General features: G+C 42.8%; 1 protein-coding gene across 2 annotated transcripts in view; it reads left to right on the top strand.

Annotated features, from left to right (window-relative positions):
• Nucleotides 1-23,119, top strand: part of Znf609 (zinc finger protein 609) — a 146,968-nt gene that overhangs the window by 90,614 nt on the left and 33,235 nt on the right. For both annotated transcript variants that reach the window (XR_007831828.1, XM_051156650.1), the window contains exon 3: nt 18,156-18,381. Coding sequence is in view for 1 of the 2 variants with exons in the window: in XM_051156650.1 (XP_051012607.1) it covers nt 18,156-18,381 (226 nt within the window). In the remaining variant the exon portion in view is untranslated. The remainder of the gene's footprint in view (nt 1-18,155; nt 18,382-23,119) is intronic.

Below are 23,119 nucleotides of genomic sequence, written 5' to 3'. Positions count from 1 at the left end.
TTGCAGAGGACCCAAGTTTAACTCCCAGCAATCACATGGCAGCTCACAACTGTTTGTAACTCCTGTTCCAGGGGATCTGCCACCCTTGCACAGACATATATGTAGTTTAAAAACCAATATACATAAAATAAAAATAAATTATTTTAAAAATCAAGGCAGGGGCCTGAAGAGATGACTTAGGGTTAAGAGTACTGTCTGCTCTTCCAGAGGTCCTGAGTTCAATTCCCAGCAACCACATGGTGGCTCACAACCATCTATAATGTGATCTGATGCCCTCTTCTGGCCTGCAGGTGTGCATGCAGATAGAGCACTCATACATAAAAAATTTTTAAAAATCAAGGCAGGGCTGGAGAGATGGCTCAGCCATTATTAAAGGTCAGGCCTTAAATTCTGGACAAGAAGCTAAGGCGGAGAGGGGCAGGAAGCAGGTTCTTCCCTAGCCTCATGGGGCTCTGCGGAGCAGACTCAGTTTACCAGGCCTGGCAGCAAATGCCTTTGCCACTGAGCAGCTCACTGCCTCTAAATTTCTCAGTGTGGTAGGCACATGCTTGTACTCCCAGCACATGGCCAGGAGGATTGCTGAGAGTTCAAGCCAGCCTTGTCTACCTAATAAGGTCCAGGCCAGCAAGAGGTATGTAGCAAGACTCTGTCTCAAAACCATAAAAATTAATTAACCCTAATTCTCATCATGTAGCCTGAATTGGTGCTGGTATCTGACTCGTGTGCCAAGCAACAATGCTAAATACTATTTCTAGATTTCATTTAATTCTTATGATACATACCAGTATGGTTTTCATGTTAACACTAGGCTTAAAGAAGTTAAATGCCTTGCTTAGAGGTATACAACAAATAGTAAAGGATTTATCTAAGCACAAGGCAGCTTCAAAGTCAGGGTTGGTTTTGGTTTTGGTTTGTTTGTTTCATGATTATCTTTTGGTCTAAAGTTTCTTTTATATCAACCAGATCCTTTCCTTCTACTTTTTTCTAAAACGTTACATTTCAGGAACATGGTTTTATGTGAAAATTTTCTTTTTGTGGGGTTAAATTTATAAATAAAATGATTTTTAACTTCATATTGGAAATAGACTCATACATTGTAGATTTGGCATGAAAAGCTGTCCTTTCAGAAAGCTCTTGATGGTATTCACAGTTAAGTGTGACAGACAAGTGACAGTGAAAACTGAGACTAATGGGTGCTAGTATAAAATTAGGTGTGGTCTGTCGGGCCTTATGGTGCAAGCCTGTTATTATTGGAAGCCAAAGTAGAATGTCACAAGTTCAAGGTCAGCCTGAGCAATTTAGCAAGACCCTGTGTCAAAGTTTTTTTTTTTTTTTTTTAATTGTGTTTGGGAGGGGGGTTGTTTTGTTTTTTAATGAAAAACAGAATGAGCTCGGGCATGTTTCTAGTTTGCTAGAAAGTAGAAGAGCTTAGTTTGGGCTGATCGCTCAGAAGTTGAAGAGGGAAAGGAAAGACTGCATATGGCCCCATTTTACTTACAAACTTAAATCCTTCCTAGCTGCCAGCTACTTGCTGATTAGAAATACCAAACTCCTGCCACGAGTGGTGGCTCACGCCTAAAATCCCAACACTCAGGAGGCAGTAATGAGACAGACTGCTGAGTATGCCAGGCCAACGAGGGCTGCTCAGCATGACCCTGCTCAGAAAATGAAAGTTGGGAGAAGGGATCGATCTACTTGTGAACAAAGAGTTTTAGACTTTGATTGGTCTGACTCTGCAGGGACTCTGCTTCTGCTCAGCACCCATGTCTTAGGGACTAACCAGATGTTACCTATGAAGTGACACAAGGCCATGCATATGAGAGGAGGCTATGTCAGACAAACCAGTCTCTATGTGAGCATGTGTCTATGTTTTGTATACTGTTAGCCTAGGATACGAATCAGTGTAATCTCAGTGTAGATCTGTTTACATGAAGACAAAGCGTAGTTGTCAATGCCAAATTCCATGGATAGCCAGCTGCTTTCCTTATAAGCTTATAGCTTCAACACACACAAGTTTGGAGAAAAATGTGGTAAAGAGAAATAATGGAAGTTACTCTCAGGGGTGTGTGCACACAGGTAGAGATCAGAGACAACCTGAAGTTACTCTCAGGGGTGTGTGCACACAGGCAGAGAGCAGAGACAACCTGAAGTTACTCTCAGGGGTGTGTGCACACAGGCAGAGAGCAGAGACAACCTGAAGTTACTCTCAGGGGTGTGTGCACACAGGCAGAGAGCAGAGGACAGCCTGAAGTCAGTCCCCACCCTCTACTTTGTTTGAAACTAGGCCTGTTTGCTGTTTTTGCCACTGTGTACACCAGGCTAGCTGGCCCACAAGCTTCCGTCAATTATCCTGTTTCACCCTTCCATCATTTAGAGAGATGTGCTGCTTTGATAGCTGTTTACCCAACCCTGTCCAGCTCTTACATGGTCATCAGGCTTATGTAGGTAACCCTTTAACCACTGAGCAGTCTCCCTAGCCCAACCTTACTCTTATACAAAATGGTTTTTGACTGACCATTAGTAGAAAATTGACCCTAATGTTTTAGTACCTCTAATTTATTTTCTAAGAACTTGGATAAGTAAGCTGTCCATATACCCATGACAGTATTTTTATGATTGAAAACTAGAAAGTCACTTGAATTCGGTGAATAACATTTGACTGGTTGCACGATTTGCATGTTTTATCGTATGTTTGTTTGTAAATATGTATGTGGGTGCACATGTACCTGGGTGCTTGTGTAGAGATCTGATTGCAACTCTAAGGAGTTGGTTCTCTCCTTCCCCCATGTGGGTCCTGGACTTGAGCTCAGGTCATTGAGCTTGGTGTTGAGTGCTTTTACCCACTGAGCCATCTTGCTGCTCCTGTTTGGTCTTTTGTAGTCCTCCTTCCTTAGTCTCTCAAATACTGTGAACAGAGGCCAGACATCATATCCATTTTTGCTTATTATTTTAATGTTGCCCATTCTCTGTACCTTCTAAGAATCAGATGCATTTTCCCCTGGGTATGTCTAATATGGAGTGGAATATGGACCTCACATACATGCTAGGCTTTGTCCTACCTTAGAGGTTTATATATGCTGTTCTCTCTGCCTGTCGTTTTCCTTTGTTCTTTATGTGACTTGCACCTTCTCATCCTGGGTCTCAGTTTAAATCCAGGCTCTTCAGAAATACCATGCCTGGCTGTCTGTGTAGCTCCTATGTTTCTATTACCCCCATGCTCTGTAGGTTCCTCAAAAGCTCGCTCCCCCCCCTCCCTCCTTGGGGGTTTGGGTGACTTGGTTTGGGGCTCCTCATATCTCTCCTGACAGTGTGCATAGCATGAGTCGGGAAGCGAGGAAAGCAGTAGCTCTGCTTACCTACAGTGCCTCTGTGTCTCAGCGGCTTTGAGTTAATATTTTATTCTCTAGTCTTCAGCTTGTCATGCCTTGCTTTTTTCCTTCTGTGGCTTGTCACCCTCCTACTTGACTCTGACATGGATTCTTCACACTAAAAGGATGTATCAGAGAAGTGAGGTGCCCCTGAGAGCAGGGAGGAAGGATGGAATGACAAGAGCCACCAGAAATCTCTTTCAAAACTCTAATCACTCTAAGGTCACAGTTTAGCGTCTAGGATGAGAGGGACTTCGAGTGCCTCTTGTTCTTGCTCAGGGCCCTCAGTTGGAGTGCTTAGCTGCCAGGCAGGCACCTTTTCCTCCTCAGTTACTGTCAGAGCAACACGAAGGTCAGGCAGAGAGAGACAAATGAGAGCAGCTCAGGGAAAGGAGGTTACCACGGTAACAAGCAGGCAGGCCTGCTATTTGGAAGCTGGCCTAATCTTTCTCCTCCTTCTCAGTGCTGGAAGATGGGTATTGTGTAGCTGACCTGCATCCTTGGGGTGGGAACCATAATCCCTTTCTGACAGTTCCTAGTGACACTGGGATGAGCTGCTTTGCATTTTAATTTGATAAACAGCAGCCATGGTTTTCTCAGAAGTGCTAGAAACATGGCTTTTTTTTGGCTCTGTTCCAGGCAGAATTCTGGTTGCCAGAGAGGGACGTTTAGGATTGCTGTTTATTTCTCAATAAAAATGTTTCATATTTGTGAAGCATGCCCATTGGTTCAAGAAAACTAAAATCAGATTTATGCAGGTTGTCCTTGGTGTTGGTGTGAGTATGAACATGTGCATGCACACATATGCATGTGCATGCACACACCTTCTGAAGACCACTGAAGCCAGAAATGGTGGTGCACACGCTTTTAATCCCAGCACTTGGGAGGCAGAAGCATGCAGATCTCTGAGTTTGGGGCCAGCCTAGTCTACATGGTGAGTCAGTTGCAGTCAGGTCAATGTAGAAGAGACCCTGTCTCAACAGATAGACAGGCAGGCGTACAGACAAAAAGACCACTGAGATACTGTCCTGCCACCCAGCTGTTATGAGCCAGTCACGCAATACAGAAGATATTATGTTCTCTGGCTTCCTATTCTTATCCTTCTGTGTACCACTGCTCTGCCCTCCCCAAGTTTCTTGAGATAGAGATCTCACTATGTAACCCTGGCTGGCCCTGTCCTGCCTCTGTCTCCTGAGTGCTGGGATTAAAGGCATGTCCACCTCATCTGGCCATTTTGAGTATGCCAGGTCTTCTCTCACTTTTCCCACCTGCACTTTTTATTTATTAATGTATTGGCCTTTAATTGTAATAAAACACATACATAATGCTCTCTCTTCTCTCAAAAATAAGTTTAAAACAAGAATAATAAATTTTCATGGTAATAAAAAATACCAAAAAAAAACATAAACTAAAGTCATCTAGGATCTCATTACTCAAAATGAACTAGAATATCCTTCCAGACCTCCACTGTAGGTTTATGCTCTTGTAAAGATCACTTTAATATCACTGGACTGTGCCACACTGTGCTATAACCTTTTGTCTTTTTGGTCACTTAAAAAAAAAGGTATTGTTACCTGTCCTTAACCATAGAGATTCCTCTTTGATGAATGCTTAGATGGCTTCTGAATTTTTTTTGTTTCTATTCAGCTATAAAACAGGTGTGGTGGGGGACACCTTTAATCCCAGCACTCGGGAGGCAGAGGCAGGAGGATCACTGTGAGTTCGAGGCCAGCCTGGTCTACAAAGTGAGTCCAGGACAGCCAAGGCTACACAGAGAAACCCGGTCTCAAAAACCGAGAAGATGGGCATGGTAGCACATTTCTGTAGTTGGAGCCCCTGGAAGGTGGAAGCAGGAGAATCACAAGGACTTCAGAGTCACCCTTGTCTGCGTGTAGAGTTCCAGGCAGGCCTGAGCTTCGTGTGTTACAGACAGGATCTCACTGTGAAGCCAACCTTTGCCTTGAGCCGAGCCCTCCTCTCTCTGCCTTCGCACTGCTGAGCTTACAGGTGGTGGTGGTGGGTGGTGATTGATTTATCCGTTTGGCTTGGTTTGGTTTTTCAGACTAGTCTCGTGTAACAGTTGAGCCTGGCCTGGAACTCACTAGGCAATGGAGAATGGCCTTGAACCCCATCCTCCTTTTGTCCTGCAGTGCTGGGGTTACAGTCATGGCCGCCACAGGTCAAAAACAAGGTAATTTGCTTTACTAGAGCACTAGCACCTCTCTGACAGAGCACTTTCAAGTCCAAAGTGACCGCAGAGGAGAGTGTAGGACTTGCACTCAGGGGGTTAGTGCTCCTGTGTCTAAGGTGCCAACTGCACACAGGCAGCTGTCCACACTTTCATATGTGCAGGCCACAAAGCTAACAGTGACTGGAAGTAGAATCCTAGGTTGGGAGCTGTTTACATTTCCCTTGCTGTGAAGACCCAAGATTCCAAGGAATAGCATGGTATAATGGAAAAGAGAATATGCTTCAGAATTAAGACATCTTTTGGTTCAAATTCTGGCCTTGTCTCCTAATAACTGTACTTAGAAGCATTTCATTTCTGGATGTGTAAGTGTGTATGTCTATGGCTGTCTGTGCCACATGTAGGTCAAAAGAGGACATTGAGTGCCCCCAAAGATGGAGTTCCAGGCAAGTGTGAGCCACACGGTGTGTGTGCTGGGTCCCCTGGAAGAGCAGCAAGCACGTTGAACCATCTCTCCAATCCCTGAAAAGTATTTCATTTAACTTTCCATCTTCTGTCAGTGCTATCATCTACTTCCTAGGGGCATCATGAGCTACATAAGATCAGCCATGCACAGTGTGTGCACCAAATCCTAGTGTCCCTCTACCACAGCATCATTTGCTTTACCTGGTACAGTTGGCTTTAGGGACTTAACTTGTACGACTAGAATTTCTCTGTTTTACCCTGGCCCATTTTCTTACTGTTGTTTTTATCATTATCTTTTTCTTGTCCTCTTTTCCCCCCACTTTTCCTTCTCTTCCCAATCCTCTTCATGGTTCAAGGAAACTAGCCCTGCAGCTAGGCAAGTACACCACCTCTGAGCGAAACCAGCAGCTTCCATTCTCCTTTAAACCCTGTTTTCTCTCAGTTCTTGTGACATCCATCAATTTTGGTTCCTTTTTTTTTTTTTTTTTTTTTTAATTCCTGAACGGGTTCTGAAACCAGATTACCTGAATTTGAATCCCTGTTGATTGTATGATGACTTACCTATCTGTATAAATCAGCTTTCTCCTGACGTAATGTACCTGAGAAAAAGAAAGCATACACTTTGAAAAGTTTCCTTTGGCCCTTTGTGTTCATAATCACTCCACCCAGCTGACTTTGAGCCTGTGGAGAGACACTACATACTGGTGGAGAGAATATAGCCAAGGTGTCTGCCCAAATGATCCAAAAATGAAAAGCAGAAAACAAGAACCTACCTTTGAAAGCACAGTTCCCTCCCTGTAACCTGAAGACCCACTTCCTGCCTTGCACATCGCTGTCCAAGGTGCCAAATGAAACCAAATCTTTTGCATCTCCTTCCTCCATGTGGCCCAGTCTATTAATGTTAAAAGCAGGTGCAGGGGCTGGAGGTGAGCTCATTTGGTAGAGTGCTTCCCTCACACAAGACTACACAGAAAAACACTCTCAAAAACCCAAAAGAAGAAAAGAGAGAAAGAAGAAAGGCAGCTGCTAAGCGTAACAGTTCCAGTTGTTTTTTCCCCCTTGTTTTTCAAGACAGGGTTTTTCTGTGTAGCTTTTGCTGTCCTAGACTCACTTTGTAGACCAGGCTGGCCTCAAACTCACAGTGATCTGCCTGCCTCTGCCTCCCAAGTGCTGGGATTAAAGGCGTGAGCCCCCATGCCCTGCTAACAATTCCAGTTTTTAAGGAATAAATGACATATATCTAAAAAGTTTTCACAAGTGCTTGGCATATGCACATAATAAACAGTAAACTTTACTTTTGTCACTATGATTTAGACTTGTGGTCTTTCTGGATTTATTCCTTTGAATATTGCTATTTTCTTCCCTGTTTTCTGTTCTTTTTGTGTGTAATTAATATCTGTGGCTATCTCACCCAAGCAGATGTGGAGCTTTTAATATCTACTATCTAACCTGTCTCTTAAATTCCTGACCTGTACATCCAACAAACTACACTTTTTTGCTGGTTCTATCCCAGTAAGGAATTTGTTGTCAGTGCTACTGTACTGTTGTCTCCTTGTACCTCCTTTTTGTGATAATGACACCAAAAAGCTTAAGGCCAACCCAGATGTTTCTTTTTTCCTAGACATCAAGTCAGTCACTGAGTCCCATTTATTCTGTCTCTAATCCATAACTTTTCACTAATCTACCTTAGTTCAGGTTGTCATTTCTTCCTTGGAGCATTATAGTGGGCTTCTATTTGCTATCCTTGCCTTTGATTCGTCTTCTTGAAAACACAGTAAAGGGACTAGAGATATGGCTCAGAGCACTGGCTGCTCTTCCAGAGGGCCTGAGTTCAATCCCTAGCAACCACATGGTGGCTCACAACCATCTATAATGTGATCTGATGCCATCTTCTGGATGGAGTTAGAGCACTCATACATAAAATAAATAAAATAAATCCTTTTTTAAAAAGTTAAAAGAAAAAAAAAAATTCTGTGGTGGAGACCAAACCAAAGGCAATGTACATGTCAGGCAGGTGCTCTACATTGAGCTGTATGTCCAGCCCAAGTACAGTCAAAGTTTAAAAGCATGATGAATTGTGTCACTTCCTGATTGTCATTTTGCATTGATTTTTTACAGTTAGAACTCTCCCACCATTCTTCTCCTGACATAGTACTGTTTCTTCCTCTGAGACCATGTATTTGCTATTGCATCCAATCAAAATAACCTAATTTTCCTGATCTTTGTGCTGAATTTGTCCCTTAAGATTGAACTGAAGTAATCCCAGCACTTGGGAGGCAGAGGCAGGTGGATCACTGAGTTTGAAGCCAGCCTGGTCTTAAGTCCAGGACAGCCAAGGCTACACAGAGAAACCCTGTCTCAAAAAACAAAAGACTGAACTGAAGAGCTTGTCTAAAAAGTACAGTGTCCTAGGTTTAATACTAGTACTACAAAAATAAAAAGAAAGGGGGGTGGGGGCGCACACCTTTAATCCCAGCACTTGGAAGGCAGGAGCAGGGGGATCTCTTAAGTTCGAGGCCAGCCTGCTTACAGAATGAGTTTCAGGACAGCCAGGGCTATATAAAGAAACCCTACCTCGAAAAACAAAGTGAGTGAGTGGGTGGGTGAGGGAGTGGGTGAGTGAGTGAGTGAGTGAGTGAGTGAGTGAGTGAGTGAAGTTAAAATGATGCAGCAGATTTTTACCTGACTCTGTTCTAGGTAGACAGAAGTGATTCTGCCTTTTGTGTAGGGACCTTATTTGCATCTATTACATTTCTTTAGGACTTGTTCTTGTTTGTTTTATCACACATGACCTAGAGGCAGTAATCACACTGTATTCACCATGCTGTAGCGCTTATGTCATCGTAGACAGTTAATGATATTGAGTAAAGAGAGAGAGATCCAGAAAAAGAATGGTTGTTAAGAACCAGGTTTTTGTCAAGGCACTGGGGGGAGGGGCCTTATGGAGTGCAGATGTTTGTCGGCTGGGAGGGAGGTGCTGTATCACAGGAATCCCGTTAGTCCATTCATGTGACGTGTTTTTATTCTAAGTTAAGTCACTAAATAAAAAATACCACAAATTTGTGGGTGATATAATGGTCCAGACTTTTTCAGCAGTGATAGAAAGTGGATCAGCCTACTTGAAGTCATCAGGATTTTGTACAAAATGTCATCAAGTTTCTGTTTTTCTTTGGGCCAGCTGCATCTTCAGGCTTGCTTGCTGTCTGTCTGTCTTTTTTTAAAGTTTTATTATTGTTATGTGAATGGGTGTTTTGCTTTTGTGTATATCTTTGCATCATGTGTATGGCTGGTGCCCCAGGAGGCTAGAAGAGGTCATCAGGTATCCTCAAACTGGAGTTACAGATAGTTGGTAGTGGCCGTGTTGATTCTGGGAAGTGAACCTGAGTCCTCGGCAGGAGCAGCCAGAGCCTTTTCCCTCTAGGCTAGGCAGAGTGACCTCAGGAAGCTGCAGTTTGAATTAGTCGTTATAGCTCAAAGTTCCAAAGGAAAAACAATCCATGGCTGGAGAATCTGTTCCATATAGTCAGGTAGGTCTGGGCCTGTTCCTGCAGTAAAGTGTGGTCATGGGAATGAACTTCGCACAGAAAGAGCAATCCCTTCACAAGACCTGAGCCAGGCACACTTGTACAGAAAGACAGAGGCATGAGGATAGTGAATTTGAGGTCAGCTTGGGCTTCATGAAACCTTGTCTAAAATATAGATAATTTAAGAGCCTGTAATTGGCTTAACTGTGAAAAGAAGGCATTGACTGTCAAGCCTGACAACCTGAGTTCAGTCCTTGGGACCCACATGATGGAAGGAAAAAACTGACTCCTGCAAGTTGGTCTCTGACCTCTGTACAGTATAACAAGCATATGCCCACACACAATAAACAAACAAATGTAATTTTAAAATGAGGAAGGAAAAAAATACCCAGAAGCATTGTAAACATTATAGATGCTATCCAAACACTGGATGTCGAAAAGAGTTCATAGTGCCACAAGAACACTAGAAAGTTGTGCTTAATAAGACACTATTATCACTGTTATTATTGCGTGATATTGAAGCTCAGTTGTGTGTACTAGCACTGTCTACAGAGCATTTTCTCATCAGCTAATCATAACTATGATGATGAGAGAAGCAGTACAGGTCCTTTGACGTTTCCTAGGAGAAGCACAGTGATGTTTGCACCATGTAGCGAAGCAATGCCTGTAGTCCCAGCTTTTTGGAGGAGTGAGAAAAAAAGATCGCGTGAGCCCAGAAATTCAGCCTGTATCTCAAGGAGAGGAAGAGACCAAGGGAGGGAGGGGAGGGAGGTATAGCACAACGTGTCTGTGACCACCCAGCTATTAAGTAATACAGCTGAGATTTTCACCAGTCTGGCATTTTTAATTTAAGACTTTTTTCTGTTACTTGTGATTTAAAAAATACCATGACCTGGCTGGAGAGATGGCTCAGAGGTTAAGAGCACTGGCTGTTCTTTGAAATACCCTGAGTTCAATCCCCAGCATCCACAAGGTGGCTCACAACCCTCTATAATGAGATCTGGTGCCCTCTTCTGGCCTGCAGGCACAAATGCAGGCTGAATACTTAATAAGTAATAAATAAACCTTAAAAAAAAAAAAAAAAAAAAGAAAAGACCAAAATACCTTATATAAGAAGTTTATTTTGGCTTATGGCTCTAGAGGTAAAATGTCTATCAGGTCAGGGAGGCAGAGGGCGATCAGCAGGCATCAGGAGAGGATGCGGAGAGCCTGTATCTCAGCCACAAGCACAAAGCAGAGAGAGCAAGTTAGAAGTGGACAGAGACTTCCTGCAGCAGTGTTACACTTTGTAAACCCTTCCAAAAAACAGCGCTGCCACCAATGCCTGAGCCTGTGGGGAGACATTCTCATTCAAACCACCAGAACAATTATATATAATTTGTGCTACATGAAGTTCTGTCTCAAACAAACAAATATTATATTGCCTTTTTTTTTTTTTTTTTTTAATGTCTGTGTTGGGAAGAGAAGAGTATATGTGTGGAGATAGTCAGGGGACAACTTGAGGGAGTTAATTTTCTCACTCCACTATGGTGGTCCTGGGGACCATTAAACACAGGTCATCAAGCTCGGCAGTAAGTACCTAACCTGCTGAGCCATCTCAAGGACCTTGTGTGTATTTTTTTATTTTAAAAAAATGTACAGAAACATAGAAAGCCTGACTGATGAGAAGTTTGAAAAGCTGAGCATGGTGGTACTAACTACCATGTAATCCCAGCACTAGCAAGGCAGTGTCGGGAAGCTCAGCCCCAGTGGGAGCCCAGCCTAGTCTGTATTGTGAGTTTGAATGTGAGGTCTCTACATAGTGAGACCCCATCTTAAAAAAGAAAGCGGAACCAGCCTTGCCGGGTGTTGCACGCCTATAATCCCAGCACTTGGGAAGGCAGAGGCAGGCGGGTCGCAGTGAGCTCAGGACAGGACAGCCAGGGCTACACAGAGAAACCCTATCTCAGGGAAAGAAGTGGGGTGGCGTGAGAATTGGTCCATTCTATACAATAGTTGTTTTAACTATGTAGTGGAAGCTTCTTGAAAACCCCAGTTATGTTATGTTTTTGTTTTAACCCCCAAATGGGGAATTGGACTGATATTACTTTGCCTTGCTGTGGCTTGGAGAGCGATGTGGTCTTTGCCAGTTTCCGATAGTTTAATTTTGAGAACTGGAGAACTCAAGAGAGGGCATAAAGATCAGAGCCTAGAGAGAGGGAGGGAAGGGAATGCTTCCACGAAAAAGAAAATTCTTGGGGACTATTTGAGGGGAGTTAAAAACAGTGCCAATGGCTTTTTTTTTTTTTTTTTTTAAAGACGGGTTCTCTGTGTAGCATTGGCTGTCTTGGACTTGCTTTGTAGACTAGGCTGGCCTCGAACTTCAGAGATCCTCCTGCCTCAGCCTCCCAAGCTTCTGGGATTAAAGGCGTATGTCACCACGCCTAGCTTAGCCCCGTATTTTTGGCTTAAATGTCAAGAGCAAGAAAGCTTTCTGTAGAAAATGGTGTCTCATAGTTAGTTGAAGGTTCACTTTCAAATGTATCTCAAGGGCTGGAAAAATGGCTCAGAAGTGAAGAGTGCTTCTGCTAGCTGCTCTTCCAGAGGTCACAAGTTCAATTCCCAGAAACCATGTGGTGGTGCATAACCATCTATAGTGAATTCTGGTGCCCTCTTCTGGTGTGCAGGCACACATGCAGACAGAACACTGTATGTATAACAAATAAATAAATCTTTTTAAAAATGTGTCTCAGATAAGGGCTTCTAATTTCAAGTAAGTCTTATTTATCCTTAGCAATTGCCAAATAAATGAGCAGTAGAGAGAATGACTTCCTCTGTCAAGAGCAGGGGCCAGTTTTGTCAGTTATGTATCTGTGTGCCTGCCTGCCTACCTGTCTATCTTGGTTTGTGGAGCATAGGTCTCAGTAGTCAAGGGGAGTGGGGGCAAGAACTTGCAAAGGATAGCTTTGAACTCTGAAGCTCTTGCCTCTGCCTCCCAATTACTAAAATTATATGTCAACACCATTATACCCAGCCTTAACATTCTACTTTCTATATAGTCTTATCTGATTATTCTGAATAAATCTGAGCATCTATCCTTTCTTGCTTGAATAAAAAAGGGTTTTCTTATAACTACTACAGTAGCCAGTTTAACTTTCTGCCTTTTTTTTTTTTTTTTAAGATTTATGGTTTGTTTTTTTTTTTTCTTTCAAAGAGTTATTTATTTATTATTTATACAGTGTTCTGCCTGCATGTGTGCCTGCACACCAGAAGACTGCATCAGATCTCATTATAGATGGTTGTGAGTCACCGTGTGGTTGCTGAGAATTAAACTCAGGACCTTTGGAAGAGCAGACAGGGCTCTTAACCACTGAGCCATCTCTCCAGCCCCTAAGGTTTATGTTTAATTTTTAATTATGTGTATGTGATGATGGCTGTACAGAGTGCAAGTGTCTGCAGAAATCAGACATCAGATTCCTTGGAGCTGGAGTTACAGGCAGTTGTGAGACCCTCAATGTGGATGCTGGGAACTGAATAGTCCTCTCCAAGTCAGTACAACCACTGACCCCCTTTCTGCTTTTTGACAGGAAGGTATGAGATTCACATTGTGAAGGGAAAAAAGAAGAAAGTCCATCCCAAAACTATGCTACGGCCTTGAACAATTTTCTCCATCAGTGCCTCTCATATAGAAGTCAGTTGAAGTTGGTGTATAATTACTTCTTATGGGGAGATTAATGATTTTGGCCTTTCTGTTTCATTCTCCCTGCTCCTATCTCTGTGCCGCCTGCCTGTCAGCATGCAGGAACCTTCATAGAGGCCATTGAGAACCTTCATGGACGCTGTTAAACTAGTGTGGAAAGGTGAACTGAGAAGAAGTATCACCAAGAGATAAAGGAAGTGGACTTTAGGAAACTTCAGATTCATTCCAAATTGTTGGTCTCATTTTGGGCTTTTGCTTGTTTTTTGTTTGTTTGTTTGTTTGTTTGTTTGTTTGTCTAGCTACCTGCCTGAGCATGGGGAGGCCTGGTAACATGTCCTAGAACTTCAGAGACTTAAAAAAGTTGGCCCAACTTGTGTTGAGTTATTGAGAAATTGATAGCCTCAACTTTCCACATCCCTGCTCCTTATTTTCCCAATTATTGCCAGTCTGTTGACAATCTGTTTTTAAGTATAGGTATAAGAAAAAGGATATGGGCTGGAGAGATGGCTCAGAGGTTAAGAGCACTGACTGCTCCTCCGAAGGTCCTGAGTTCAGTTCCCAGCAACCACATGGTGGCTCACAACCATCTACAATGTGATCTGACTCCCTCTTCTGGCCTGCAGGTATACATGCAGGCAGAGCACTGTATATATAATAATAAATAAATAAATCTTTTAAAAAGAAAGAACTAAAAAGGATAGCAAGTGAGTTATTTTCTGATTTTTATTATCCTTTCTTGCAGAGTGATCTATGAAGCAATGCTTGTTCCAGAAAGTAGCCTAATGTGAAATACTATCAAGCCATCTAGATTTTTTTGTTTTTTGTTTTAATATTTATTTATTTATTATGTATACAGTGCTCTGCCTACTTGTATACCTGCAGGCCAGAAAAGGGAATCAGATCAGATTATAGATGGTTGTGAGCCACCATGTGGTTGCTGGGAATTGAACTCATGACCTCTGGAAGAGCAGCCAGTGCTCTTAACTGCTGAGCTGTTTCTCCAGCCCTATTTTTGTTTTTTGAGTCAAGGTTTCTCTTGTAACCCTGCCTATCCTAGAATTCTCTCTGTCGTCCAGGCTGGTCTCAAACTCAGAGATCGCCTGTCTCTGCCTCCAGAGTGCTGGAATTAAAGGTGTGCACCACCTGCTGCCTGACTTTTAGGTGCGTATCACAGTGCTACTTACAGTGCATTATGGCTTAATGTAAACTCTAAACATGCCCAAATGATAATTAACAGAGCTGGTATTATAATTAAACTGTGGTTCTCCATGACCATTCTTTAGATTTCTATTGGAAAGGAGGAGTAGCTTTATAGTTATAATGCTTTCCTGTCCTCTACGTGCGTAATGAAGTAAAGCTATCTTCAGACAGAGACCCACGGCTCTGCTTAGTGCCTGACCTGTGAAGGTGGTTGGCATATATGTGTTCAAGGTAGCTCAGTCAGCAGAGTGCTTATTTGGAATGCAGCAGGTACTGGGTTTAATCCCCAGTACTGCATAAAACAGCACAGTGACACCTATCTGTAATCCCAACACATAGGAAATAGAAGCAGGAGGATCAGAAGTTCAGGGTCATCTTCAGCTATATATTAATATCTAGACTAGACTAGGTTTCTCAAAAGAAAAAAAATCTTTGGAAGCTGGGTGTGGTGGCATGTAATTCCAGCATTATGAAGGATGGAATATTAGGCAGGTGGATTGTGATAAATTCAAGGTCAGCCTGGACTACACAGCAAGAGCAGTGACAGCCTGAACTAGAGCGAGATCTTGCCTCACACCACCAAAAAGAATAAAATAAAAAATAAATAAATTCTGATAATTAATTATTAGCCACTCATGGTGGTGCATGCCTTTAATCCCAGCACTCCAGAGGCAGAGGCGGACTGATCTCTGTGAATTTGAGGACTGTCAAGACTGTTAAACAGACAACTCTGTCTTGAAAAATAAACAAACCAACAACAACAAAAATCCTGAGGTACAGCAGTTCAGCAAACATTTTTGTTGAGGTGTTCAGCAGCAAAGTTTAGTATGATATACTGCTCAAAAGCAGCAGTGGCATTTCCATCTTACATTTGATGTTTTCTGTATTTCTTAGTGCAGAATTGAGGTCTGGCTTTTCTAGTATGTCTTTTTGGAATAGGAGAGAACAAGAGTGGATGTCTTCTTATGCCCGATCGTGCTGCCTCAGTTGTGATATGGATTGTCAACAGAGCATGTGCAAGCAAGGCAATCTGCAAGTTCACAGAAGGTTGTTGTTTGTTTGCAGAGGTTTGTTTGTCCTTCTTTGGGATTGGGGAAGTATTGAGAGGATTTACCATAACCTCCCTTGTAGCACAGGCTGGCTTCTTGCTCACAGTGATCTCTGGCCCCCATACCCAGCTATGCCCTAGAAGATTGGGTCAGCCTCTGTATCCAAGAAGAGCACCGGGGGGGGGGGGAGGAATTTATTTTCCTGTCAGAGGAAAGACTGTACATATTAACTGATGGTATTTCTGCCTCTCTTTTTTTAAGAGAAAGAACTGATGTTTTAGTAGCCAGAGTGAAGATGATTGTGTGTTCTGTCTTGGACTTTTCTTTTCTACCAGTGCTTCTCAAAGGCAGATCCCAGCACTGTAAGGCTGGGACATTCCAGCTTCAAACTATGGAGTGTGTGTGTGTGAGTGTGTGTGTGTGTGTGTGTGTGTGTGTGTGTGTGTGTGTGTGTGTGTGTATTTGCATGCATGCATGCACAGGCATAGATATAGAGGCCAGTGTCAGTGCCTGATGGCCTCTTCTGTTGCCCTCCCCTTTTATTTTATTTTATTTTATTTATTTTTTTTGGACAATGTCTCTAACTGAACCCACACTTAACCATTTTGACTGGCACAGCTGATCAGCAATCCCCCAGGACCCACCTGTTTCCACTCTCCATTGCTGGAGTTAAAGATACACACTACCAACCAGCTTTTCTATGTGTGTTGGGGATCTGAGCTCAAGCATCAGGTTCTCATGCCTGCACTGTACCCACTGAGCCTTCTCCCCAGGCCCTGTGTGTAGTTGTTTTTGTTGTTTATTTGTTTGTTTGTTTGTTTGACATAGCGGCTCATTGTGAAGTGCTGGCTAGCCTGAAACTAGCAGATCTGCCTGGCTGGTGTGGAAAAGTTTAACGGGTCTTTCAAGGACCCACCATGTCACAAGATGAAATTACAAATCTGTGATTTTCAAGAGAGGGAACCAGAAGAATGTCAATATATAACTTGCACTTCCATCTCATTTTATGAAAAAGGTAGTGTTTAGGGAGAGAGAGAATAGAAAGATTCGGGTGGCCTCTTTTGGGGCATCCCTTCAGGGAACAGAATTAGTTAGATTAGTGTATGAACATTCTATGAACTCTGAAAGCATTGACCTCTGCAGTAGTGGTAACTTTCTAAACGAAGACATCAGAGCCAGCTACAGAAAATGGAGGCAGTATCTAAACAGCTTTGAGACTGATTTTTTTTTTTTTTTTCTCCAAGTCTAGGAAGGTACATGTAGGGGAGAGAAGTAGTTTATAGGCAGAATGGTGGTGGTGCACTAACTTACTCTAAACCAGAGTTCATCACAGAACTGTCCAGCAACTTGGATCTTGGCTGTGTGTGGCTCCTCCAAAGGGCTCTCATATCCCGCATCCTTGTTAGTCTCATCCGAAGCAAATCCATAACTCATTTTCTAAGCTTGCTGATTAGTGTCATGTGCTCAGAGGAAGTCAGTTCATGTGTGTATTAAGTACTTTTTTATATGTGTAGCGTTCTTGGTTAGGATTTGGGCATTATAGATTCACCATTGGTAATTTGTCAACTTGATATATACTGGTATTCAAACAGTAAGAAGGGTCTGGACAGATAGATGGCTCAGTAGTTAAGACTGTAACTGTTCTTGTAGAGGGCTAGAGTTAGGTTCCCTGAACAGGTTGACTGGCTTTCAACCATCTATACCTCCAGCTCCAGGAAAACCTGACCCCCTCTTCTGTCCTCCAAGGATACCACATTCAGACTCACACACTAATTAAAAACAACCTGGGGGAGGGGTTTGGGATTTAACTCAGTTGTAAAGCTAATGCCTAGGAAGCACATGGCCTTGGGTTTGGTCCTCACTGTAGGGAAAAAAATAATAAGAAAGTAAGAGACTGGGGAGATGGCTCAGCAGTTAAGAGCACTTACTGTTCAAGCTTGGTTCCCAGGAGCCACATGGTAACTCATAGCCATCAGTAACTGCAGTTCCAGGAGAGCAGACCCTCATCTAACCTCCCGGTGTCAGTAATACACACCTCAGAAGCCGGTAAAATCCATGTCTGCTTGTCAGTTTGTTTCATTTAGTTTTGGTTGTGTAGTGCAGACTGGAACTCGGGATCTGCCTGCCTTTGAGGTAGAGACAAAACACATCTTTGTGAGTTTGAGATAAGCCTGGTCTACATAGAGAGTTCCATGCCAGCCAAGGCTACATAGGTGAAACCTTGGGGTTGGGGGCACGTGCAGGCAGAAGGACAAGACAGAAGGATTAGTGTGAATTCAAAGCCAGCCTGGGCTACAAAATGAGACTCCCTCAAATAAAAGAAAATAAAGCCAGGCATGATAACACATATTTAATATCAGTATTTATGAGTGTAGGCAAAAACGATCATGAGTTCAAGGGTACCCTTTGCTAGTTACACAGGGAGTTTGAGGCCAGCTGGGGTCACTTTGGACTCTTTCTAACAAAAATAAGGAAATGAATAAATAGCTTCTAACCTAAGATGTTGTCATCTAAGCCACAGATTAACAGTGATATCATGAGCTGGAATGTGAGAGGAAGAAACAAGTCTTGTACTCAGAGCACTTGCACTGTGGCCGCCAAAGATGTGGACTAGATCAGTACAGAAAATACATGTCCTCCAATGATTTTGTAACTCAGCTAGCACCTTCTCTTCTCTCACAGATGGAGTCCCCTGTGTCTACCCCAGCGGTACTGCCACTGCACCTTTTAGTGCCAGTGGTCAATAATGACATCTCGTCTCCCTGTGAGCAGATCATGGTCCGTACCCGATCAGTTGGAGTCAACACATGTGACGTGGCTCTTGCCACAGAGCCTGAGTGCTTAGGCCCCTGTGAACCTGGAACAAGTGTCAACCTTGAAGGCATCGTGTGGCAGGAAACAGAAGATGGTAAGTCTATCCCTTCTCAGTTATTTCTGCAAAAGAGCCAGTAGAGGCTGACTGTAGGAAGTACTGGCAGTGCCCACACAAGGGGCAGTTAGTAGCTTGCTTTACCATTCCTAGAGACGATTCGTTTGTTGCAGTCCTGGCCATTGCAAGTAGGCACATGCTCTACCCCTGTGTACATCCCTAGTTCCTGTGCCAATTTTTTATTTTATAGATGGCACACAGTCATTTAACAAGTACTTACTCTGCCATCTATTCCGTGTCGGTACTCCCTATGCTCTCCCTTATGTTTTATATGGGAGATTTAGATCACAGGTAAAATTTTCAGTCAGACTTTAAGAGAAACAGTAATAAAAGGCCAGCTGAGGAAATCTAGGAAACGGAGAACGGTCATTTGTTTGTTCTGCTTTTTTGGTCTTTTATATGATTTTTTTTAAATGTGTGCTGGTGTTTTGCCTGCATGTGTGTGTGAGAGTGTCAGATCCTGTGGAAATTACAACGAGTGTGAGCTGCCAAGTGATTGCTAGGAAATAACCCTGAGTCCCCTGGAAGAGCAGCCATTGCTCTGAACAGGAAACAGTATGTACTTTAACGATCTTGTAAATCAGCCAGTACTTTCTCTTCTCTGAGCCACCTCTCCAGCCACTGCTGTCCTCCTCCTCTTCTTTTCTCCTTCCTTCCTTCCTCCTCCTCCTCTTCTTCCTCCTCCTCCTCCTTCAAGGAAGGGTTTCACTATAGCCCAGGTTGGCCTGGGACTCACTAGAACAAGCTGTCTTTGAACACACAGCAATCTACCACTTGGTCTTGATTTTTTTTTTTTCCCCCAAGACAGGGTTTCTCAGTGTAGCCTTGGCTGTCCTAGACTCACTTTGTAGACTAGACTGGCCTTGAACTCAAACTGCCTCTGCCTCCCGAGTCCTGGGATTAAAGGTGTGCACCACCACACCTGGCTGGTCTTGATTTTTTTTTTTTTTAAGATTTATTTATTTATTCATTTATTATGTATACAGTGCTCTGCCTGCATGCCTGCCTGCCCACCAGAAGAGGGCACACAATCTCACTATAGATAGTTGTGAGCCACCATGTGGTTGCTAGGAATTGAACTCAGGACCTCTAGAAGAGTAGGCGGTGTTCTTAACCTCTGAGCCATCTCCAGCCCCTGGTCTTGATTTTTTAAACATGGTCTCATGTGGCCCATGCTGGCCTTAGACTTGATATGTTGCTAAAGATGACTTTAAATTCTGGATCCCCCTGCCTCCACCTCTCAATAACTGGGATTGCAGAAGTGCACTACCACATCTGACCACATCTGACACTCTTAAATTGACAATGTTGGCACAGTGAATTTCAAGTTTTTTCCTTTTTAAAAAAAAAGTTATTTTTTAAAATTTTATCTGCATTGGTGTTTTGCCTGCGTGAGTATCTGAGTGAGGGTGTCAGCCCATAGAGTTACAGACAGCTGCGAGTTGCCATGTGTGTACGGGGAATAGAACCTGGGTCCTTTGGAAGTGCCATCAATACTCGTAGCCTTCTCTCCATCCCTTTTAATACCTGGAGGTAACAGCCAACTCCTGCCTTCCACAGTCTGCCTTCCAACTCCTTCCTTGCCCAGCCACCTACATATTTGATGTTTCTTTCCCTCAGTACATAGTCTTTGTAGGACTAGTCAGTGGGGACGTTTTGACACTGTCTTGTTTTGGGCTTTCACAAGGCTTAAAACAAGCTGCTGCTGCCCAAGGTTGCCATGCAGACTTCTTACATCCTCCATTTGCCCTGGAGAACAAAAACTCTTTATTGGAATTTCTGAAACCTAAACAAATTAAATAGGAGTACAAAGGTGCTTAACCAGTTACTTCAGATCCCTTGGTAACATTTAGTTACTTTGAGCACCCATTCTTTAATAAAGAATCAAGTTCTCCTGGGAGGTGGGGCGAAGACCTTTAATCCCAGCACTCAGGAGGCAGAGGCAGGCAGATCTAAAGCAAAAAAAAAAAAAAATCAAGTTCTCATCAAAGCACCTGTGGTTGTAGAACAGAAGCTTTAGAGACCCATAGGAAACAGCTAATTGTCCCTGATAGAGAGAACTAACTTGTTGGTCTGCACTTCACTCTGGTCGTTCTACCATCAGTCTGTTCTCATAAGTACTGTTGTCGTCATTTGGCATCAGTTAAAGTCCTCCATGCACTAAGTGCTAATGTATTTCAGGTAAAAAGGATATAGAAAGGTGCAAAAAAGATATGCTCCGTATATATGTGTATTTACAGTATGCAGTCTAGAATAACAAATTAGATGTGTCCTCTACCCCACCTTGTCCCATCCCGCCCACCCCCCACCCCTGTCCTGGGCTCACTTAGTAGACTAGGCTGGCCTCAAACTCACAGAATTCCACCTGCCTCTGCCTCCCAAGTACAAGATGTCTAATTTTTAATATGTAAGTTTGAGAAATGGCTCATGAGTTAAGAGCACTGGTTGCTGTTCTAGAGGACCAAAGTTTAATTCCTAGCATCCATGTTGCAGATAACTCAAGTCTCGGGGGACCCCATACCCTCTTTTGGCTTCCTTGAGCATCAGGCACACATAGTGTAGACATATATGCAGGCAAAATATCTATGCACTTGAAATAAGCTTTGAAATAATAAATAAAATATAAAAAGATACTGACTGCCTGTGGCCAAATATTTAAGCAAAGTATATTGGAATGACAAATGTATGTGGGTGGCAGAATCTTTTTTATTTTTATTTATTTGTTTTTTATTTTAAATATATGGGTATTTTTGCCTGTGTATATGTCTGTGTACCACAAATACAGTGCCCATGGAGGCCAATGGGCTTGAGATTCCTCTGGAGCTTTGAAGTTACAGAAGGTTGTTAGCCACTATGTAGCTACTAAGAGTTGAATCCAGGTCCTCTACAAGAGCAGCCCGTTGCTCTTAACCTCTGAGCTATCTTTCCAGTCCCATGGATGGCATCTTTGAGCCACTAAGCAATCTTCAGGGGGGATCTATACTTCAGTTTATTGTAAACTGTATCATTTTCTGCCTGTGTGTTCTGTTTTTCTTGATGGTGGTGACTTTTCACTAATGACAAAAATATGAATCTGAGGCTGGAGAAATGGCTTAGCAGTTAAGAAAACTGGCTACTCTTTGAGAAGACCCAAGTTTGATTCACTTAGGGCAATTTACAACTCCCTATAACTTTAGCTCCAGGGATCTGACACCCTCTTCTGGCCTCCACAGGTACATGTTACATACAGACACACACTTTAAATATGAATCTGAGAGTTGGGCTTGGTAGTGCACACCTTTAATCCCAGCACTCAGGAGGCAACGGCAGGTGGATCACTGTGAATTCGAGGCCAGCCTGGTCTAGAAAGTGAGTTCAGAACTTCAGAGAGTGAAGCAAACCCAGTAACAATGAAGATCTTTTTCTTTGAGAATGCCTACTTTCTCTCCCTGCCATGGGGATTTAATATGCAGTGCTGGGGGTAGAACCTAAGACCTTTTACATGCTGTGCAAATAGTATACCCCTGAACTATATCCTGTCTCTCTTGTCCATATTTTCCGCTGTTTACAAAGTTCAGGGAAATTAGGGACTCTACTCATCATCGAACCCCTGGTACATGCAAATGATTGTACAGGGACGCATGTGTACTGCTTGTCCAGAGGCCAAAACAAGACATTGCCACGTCTCTTCGTCTTTTATTGTCTGCCTTTATCTCAGTGCACCAGAAGCTCAGCTATTTGCAAGGTTGCCTTGCAGGGCTGGAATTACAGGCACACACACAGCCACGTCTGCCTGTTTTTGTTTTTGAAGTAAGGATTTCTGGAGTCTAGGTTGGTTTTGAACTCACTGTGTATGTAGCCAAGGATGAGCTTGAACACCTGGTCCTCTTGTTTGTACCTTCCAAATAAAAAGTAATTGTTGGAGGAAGCTGAAGAGATGGCTCGGTGATCCTGAGAACCAGTGGTTAAATCCTAAAACCAGCATCAAGAGCCTTACAGCTTCCTATTCCTCCAATTACAAGAGATCTGATCCCTTTTCTAGCGCCTTCAGGCACTTGTGCATACTGCGCGCGCACACGCACACACGCACACACACAAATAAAATAAAAATCTTAAAATAAATAATTGTGTGACCAAACAGAATAAAAAACAAAAGCCAGGTATAGTGACTTTTGCCTATAGTCTCAGCACTCTGTAGGCTGTGCAGTAGGATGGCCAGCTCAAGACCAGCCGGGGATACACAGCTCTACCCTCTGAGCTAGGTGCCAACTGTCCTAGCGATATTTTTGTTGTTGTTCAAATGAATGACATCTGTGTCATTTCATTTCTGTTAAAATATACTCGATAAATCCTATAGTATAGCTTCAACGTATTAATCATGTCAAAATACTTTGCAAACTTCTCTAAGAGTAAATACTTGTTTTAGAACATTTGAGATCCTTTTCACTAATTTAAATCTATAAGATGAGTAGTTCTTTCTTGTTATGTTAAGATGGTGTCTTTTTTTTTTTTTTTTTTTTAAGATTTATTTTTGTGTGTGTGAGTGTTTTGTCTGTGTGTGTGCCCCACTTATATGTCTGGTGCTCACAAAGGTTGGAAAAGGGCATCATGCCCCCTGGAACTTAAGTTTCAAAAGGTTGTAAGCAACCATGTGAATGCTGGGAATCAAACCTGCAAGCCAAGTGCTCTTAACCAGTGAGCTACTTTTCTAGCTCCTTTATTGTTTTTGGTTTTGTTT

This window comes from Acomys russatus, chromosome 14 (genome assembly GCF_903995435.1).
Source record: "Acomys russatus chromosome 14, mAcoRus1.1, whole genome shotgun sequence".
NCBI classification, from domain to species: domain Eukaryota; kingdom Metazoa; phylum Chordata; class Mammalia; order Rodentia; family Muridae; genus Acomys; species Acomys russatus.
Note: the sequence above shows the minus strand (reverse complement) of the source record. Positions and strands in the feature narration are given on the sequence as shown.